Raw genomic sequence first — 5,889 nt, 5'->3', positions numbered from 1 at the left:
AGCACGAACTAGACTCAATTGTTCACTATGAGAATCCATCCATCGGTCAAGAAAAAATAGCACCAACTTTCCAAAAACAGAGCATCATTCCGCCCACTTGTCTCGCTCATGGTTTGTCTACAAAACAGAAAACGCACACTTTTAAGACCACATGCGGTTTAACTATATATTGTCAATCAGTCAACAAGACGTGTACATAAATATTGAATCAATTCATGAATCTAATCTGTGAGGCATTTCAACTGGATAACGCACAATCATATTACACAACAATAAAACAGCTCAGGAGAATAAAAAGCCCCTGTGAGTTTGGCATGTTCAAGCCATTCTTACCAGCACAGGCTGTTGTAAGAAAGGAAAACAGAAAAGACCAAGAAATAAAGACATTGCAAACAAATCATGTGAAAGATGACTCTTCTGCGGTATTTCTTACCAATTTACTGACAGATTTAAATCCATCAACACGACTGCATCTGCTGCCAAAAGGATGAATCCTCCTAGTCCAGCCTGATTATCGAATCTGAGATGGAGAACATAGCAACCCTGAAGCATCTGCGCCAACCATTGCAAGATCACAAACAGTACAGAGCTTCCCTTCTTGGCTTGGCACAAACCGTGAGCTACAGTAAGGGCAAGAAACATCCTTCTGTCCTCGGTAAATTGGTACATACGTTGCCCCACAAGTGACGAATGGATTTCTGAAGTCATAGTTCAGTTGAAAAGCATCAGTCATATTCTTCTCTGCAGCCTGCAGCACTTGCCTGGCTAACTTTGCCTGATTCTCAACAGTGGGGTTCGTCTCCAATAAACGTCTGGCAAAGTTAGCTGCAGTGGCAAGGTTCTTCGCCTTGTAGCAAGCTGTCATTGCACTTTGCAAGGCAAGCCTTAAGTGAGGCAATTGAAGATTGCAGTGTGTGAAATAAGCTGCAAGCTCCTGCTGACGTACTGGCGGATCATCTCTTATTTCCCTTCTCTTCAGCTCCATCTGCAATCCCAGAACATATTCCTTGACTATTACAATTAACTCTTTAACTTCATCAACTTCTCTCCTTGAATCAACAACAATCAAAGGAATTGTATGAAGAATGCTAAGAAAGAACTTGAGAGCATCAGTGAACTTCCCAGCAGAAGTAGCCTTGTAACCAGCTTTGAGCTTCTCTTCTAACTGAGAAAAATTGAACACAAGTGCTGGTGGGTTTCTCACAAGTGGTGAGGCAGATTCATTCCACCCACGCTCAACTGCTAGTGATATCACCGGAGCAGACGAAAATGCCCGTAGATAGCTATGGCTTCCAGAGTGAAGATCGAGGAACAATTGCCTTAAAGGAGTGAAGTTTTTAATCCCAAGTTGCCTGTTCAGCAACCGCATCGCAGTATCAAAATGGCCTGCAGCAGCATGCTCAGCAGCAAGAGATGATCTCTGGATCCAGATCTGGCTTACAGGCATGCCGGTAGTTGGAGCGGCAAAAACTGATGAATGGGTATTAACAAAAGCCCTAGGTGTGTCAGCTTCAGGGGGGAGCTCCAGCTCTTCAAGCTCCCATCCTACCTCTCCTTCTTCTTCTCCAGGCACTTCCTCACCTTCCAAACCTGGAGGGACAACTCCATTTTGTAACGTATCAACATCATCCAATGTCTCAGCCCAGTCACCAGCAACACTGTCATCCTCATCAACCACATTGCCCCCAGCAATATTATCCAACTCACCTTCAAACATACCTCTCATTACTGTGAGAAGTGGCCAATCACTACCACAAATAATTGGTGTCGGGGGAGTCAAAAGAGTCGGTGGTGCTTTACCCTCGGGCAAAGTTGGAAGATTATCCCCCAACTCAGATGCTAGCCTTTCAGCAACATCATGCAGCCCATGAGTTTTCGCTGTAATATAAGCAAGGGGCAAGTGGCCAACATTCTCTAATATCTTAATGCGCTCCTCAACATTCCCCAGATACAGTGCATTGTGAAACTGACCCATGACATCATTCTTGACCTCAGCAATTTTCAGCATCTTGGACAATTTCTGTGTATTACCATTTACGAGATAAAGGAAAGACAGCCTTTCAAAATTTTTGGTCCTCTGGTAGGCAAACTCTACAATACCTGCATTATTTACCAGGAACAGATATTCAGATAGAAAGCAAAAAAATCAACACAAAAAAGTGCAGAAAGCGTCATGGAAGTAAGAGCTTTACAGACACCTGCCAAAATACATAAACGCAAAACAATTGAACAATTATGTCACAGCTGTGTTCCACTGTACCTGCATTGCCCTGTCGAAGAGCCTCCACACCCAACCTATACCAGTAATCTTTTTCATCAATAGCTGTAGCAGATTCAACCGCTATTTGAATATTCCCACTCTCTAACGCCAGGTTGAATCGCGTTCTTTCATCTTTCACAAAATGGAGAGCCACTTCAGGGAACCCCTTTTGTTGCAGATAAGCTATCATCGCCTGCCCACAGAGCTTTGAGCTCCTAATCATGCTCATGACATGGTCATATCTCTTCTTCAAAAGAGATAACTTGAAGATGTATTCAGTGGCATCAATAACTATGGCTTTATTTTTCCCATCCCGATCCAAGCAAAAGATGGTATTTCCAGAAACTTTCGTAATGTAGATAGGAACATCAAGGGTTCTTATTATTCCACTATCTCCATTAGGTAGACAATACTTGATATGATTCAGGGTTGAATAAATGAAAACACCTTTGTCATCCCAACCACCACTCTTTACACGGATTGTCTCATGAAGAGTGCACTGGTGCACAAGCCTCTTGCTAGCAATAATTATGGCATGTTTGCTCAGCAAGGCAATACTTTCCATGTCGTTAGACCAAACAACATACTTGATGAAGGGGGTTTGAAGTTCACCAAGAACAGTCCGCTGCTGGAGATCAAATATAAACACTCTGTCGTCTGACCTGCACAGCAAATTACCTGTACCAGCGTAAAATATTGCATCAGCAGCAAAAGGAAGGGGAGTCTTTTTGACAACTTCATTCTTCAAATTCTTTACCAACACAGAGTTGCTGGTTTTCTCAAGCACAGCAAACCTATTCCGTGCTACAAACACAGCTGAACCACCAACACCTCTCTTAGCATCTTGAGTACTGTCACCCCTTGTAATGCTGTCTCTTGGTATGAAATACAACTCATAGGATCCCCCGTCCAAGTCTGAGCAAACAAGAACGGCATTTTCTGAAGGACAGTAAGAAAGGGTCCTTGGGCTTTGATTTAAAGTGATAGAACCAGGTCGTCGAATAGGAATAACTTGTGTATCTCTTTGGGTTGAAAACTCATAGTACTTCAAAAAGCGGTCTTTAGCATAGAACAGAGAATCACCACTGACGGCAAAGGCTGGTCTTTCCCTCTCTAACTTAAAGACGATCATCCCACTGTCATGACCTGCTGCTAATAGATTCATTTCAGGGTGAGATGAAAGAATCCAAAAGCGATCATGCTCTCGTCGGAAAGTTTGAATTCCAGTTCGCTTTGTTACATCCCAGACACGGATACTTTTGTCCTCTGAGTTGGATATGATTATATCCTGCTTAGCATGAAACATTACACATGAAACATTATTCATGTGTCCTCTCAACGTGTCCACTTCCCAAGCCTTGGTATCTGGAAAACAGGGTGAACAATTCAAATCAATAACTAGAATATTCCAGACATTAGAATGATTACAGATTACACAGCAGCAGTACAAACTTTGGTTTCTAAAAAATCCGGCATTGCCTACAGATTACAGACACACATTATGGATTTCTATAAAAAGCATCATCTTTTTCATTTAAGACAAGAACCCATTCTGGTTGAACAAAACTCAAACTATATGGAAGATACACTTCCTCTGATACAACTTAAGAGAGTAATAATTGACAATACATTACTCAACCAAACTAATAACTTGGTACGATAGGTACCCCCACCACCCCCAATCTCGTAAGTTCCTTTCTTTCACCGTTCCACTCACCTCAAAGTTCAAACTAGATACAAAACTTGCAAGAAAGAAAAGTGATACATAAAATTGAAAAGAAGGCATGAAACAAATCTGCTTGAGATGAAAGCAAGAGAATCAAACTGTTCATTTTTAGATACGAAGTCAACGAGAATATGCGAAGTAGGTGCCAAAGAGCTGCTACCCTACTAATAAATAGTTAACTGTCTACTATTGCTACCAGGAACTGAATTTACAAAGGTGGCTTCCTCATTAGTGCAGAAAAATTAATAAAGAAGAATGCAAAAATAGCAGTTCATACCATTCATCCGCCACAATTTAACTTGGCGATCATCTGCTCCTGAGACAATGAGAGGCAGGTTGGGGTGGAATGAAGCCCAATTGACACCTCGGTCATGCCCTTCCAATACATACTTAACAACAGCATCAACACCACCAAAAAGATCTGTGTTCATCTGACTTAGTCGCAGTATGTCATCTGCTGGGGACACAGTCTTCTTTTTCAGAGAACCAATATCCCAAACACGGACAGTCTGATCCAAGGAGGCAGATACGACAAGGTCTTCTTTAGGATGGAATGAGGCACACATAACATAATGATTGTGGCCTGTCAAAACTGAAATACAAGTGCGGGACTGCCAGTTCCATATGCGAATAGTCTGGTCATCACTGGCACTCACAATCCATGGGTACTCATGGTGAAATTGCACAGTACGAATATAATCTAGATGCCCAAGAAGAGTAAAAAGACATCTATGCATCTTGTAGTTCCAAACTTTAATCTTGTAATCGTCCCCTGCAAAACACAACACAGATTGATTAAAACACGTACTGTACCATCTACAAAATGATGATCTTTTATAAAAAAAAATAAAAAAGTTAAAAATAAAGAACCTCGATGAATTTGTGCAAGAGCAACATGGTATTGACTAATCAAGGAAAGGTGCTCGTTTGATAAGAAACTCATACTTGTTCAATTTAGTTGCATTGGTAAGCTATTTTTAACTATAAATACCATATAGTTTTCAAAAGCAGCTCTTACTGGATCTGAAAGTATTTAAGCAAAAACCCAGCATTTACCCAAAAAATGTGAAAATAAAACTGGCTCTAAACCTAGATCAATCATGAGAAGGTGTCCAAGGGAAAGGAAAAAAAAAAATAGTTCATTTGTTTACTAATGCAGCCATCATCAATATAATTGCTTATCCTATAGGGGAAAAAGTCAATAAAATTGCTTACACATAATACAAACATCATATGGAATCTGAGATCTGATAGACTTCTATGGATAACGCACTTGCAAAATGGTGGCAATGTAAGGAAGCATTCCTTAGTGTCTCTTACACTGCAACTAAAATCTATCCCCAATAATTATTTTAAAATATTTTTGAAAATGTTAAATCTCCAAGGAACAACAAATATATTGCCTCATATGATAAACCACTCTACTCTCTACAATTGGTACATTAATAAATCATATACTCCAGCATTGCACCACTACTATTCAGCTCAGTCTATGTCCATTTCACATTCTCTTGGCATCCAACTCGATATATCTCTTTCATTTATCTAATTACAGTTCTCTTCAACCTAGATCTATATTATTTGCAAACGACAGCCAACCAAATCAGGATACAGAAACTATAACAAAACAACTGCACGCACATATCAAAAGTCGTCGAAAGCCGAAGATACATAATGTATGGACAAAATCTGTACCTCCAGAAACAAACAGAGGCTGAGATTTGTGGAAATGGACACCTCGCACAGGACCGTCGTGCTCATCGAACCGATCAATGAGAGTCCCCATACGGTAGTCCCATAGCTGGATCACACCACTGTGCAGACTCGCGAGGATCCACGGCCTCTTAGTGTGGAAGCTCAGTCCCTTCACTCTGTTACTCTTCGTCTCGAACTTGGTCAACAT

The 5,889-nt window shown here is 40.8% G+C and overlaps 2 protein-coding genes across 2 annotated transcripts in view; one reads left to right on the top strand and one right to left on the bottom strand.

The window, feature by feature from the left end:
- Nucleotides 1-453, top strand: part of LOC101292424 (cytochrome P450 71D8-like) — a 998-nt gene extending 545 nt beyond the window's left edge. The window contains exon 2 of the mRNA XM_004301790.1: nt 448-453. Within this exon, the coding sequence (XP_004301838.1) occupies nt 448-453 (6 nt within the window). The remainder of the gene's footprint in view (nt 1-447) is intronic.
- Nucleotides 244-5,889, bottom strand: LOC101299769 (coatomer subunit alpha-1-like). Its single transcript, XM_004300487.1, has 4 exons — nt 5,682-5,889; nt 4,264-4,758; nt 2,261-3,625; nt 244-2,100 (listed from the first exon to the last, which is right to left on the bottom strand). The coding sequence occupies exons 1-4, from the start codon at nt 5,887-5,889 to the stop codon at nt 512-514; spliced, it is 3,657 nt and encodes a 1,218-aa protein (XP_004300535.1). The 3' UTR covers nt 244-511.

The sequence above is a fragment of the Fragaria vesca genome, linkage group LG5, assembly GCF_000184155.1.
Source record: "Fragaria vesca subsp. vesca linkage group LG5, FraVesHawaii_1.0, whole genome shotgun sequence".
Classification (NCBI taxonomy): Eukaryota; Viridiplantae; Streptophyta; class Magnoliopsida; order Rosales; family Rosaceae; genus Fragaria; species Fragaria vesca.
This window is presented reverse-complemented; position numbering and strand designations above follow the sequence as displayed.

Coding starts and splice junctions, on each gene's coding strand:
- LOC101299769 (XM_004300487.1), bottom strand. CDS start 5,889: ATGTTGACCAAGTTCGAGACGAAGAGTAACAGAGTGAAGGGACTGAGC. Junction 4,759..5,681: donor GCCTCTGTTTGTTTCTGGAG/GTACAGATTTTG, acceptor TGTGTTTTGCAG/GGGACGATTACAAGATTAAA. Junction 3,626..4,263: donor TAAATTGTGGCGGATGAATG/GTATGAACTGCT, acceptor CCTGTTTTCCAG/ATACCAAGGCTTGGGAAGTG.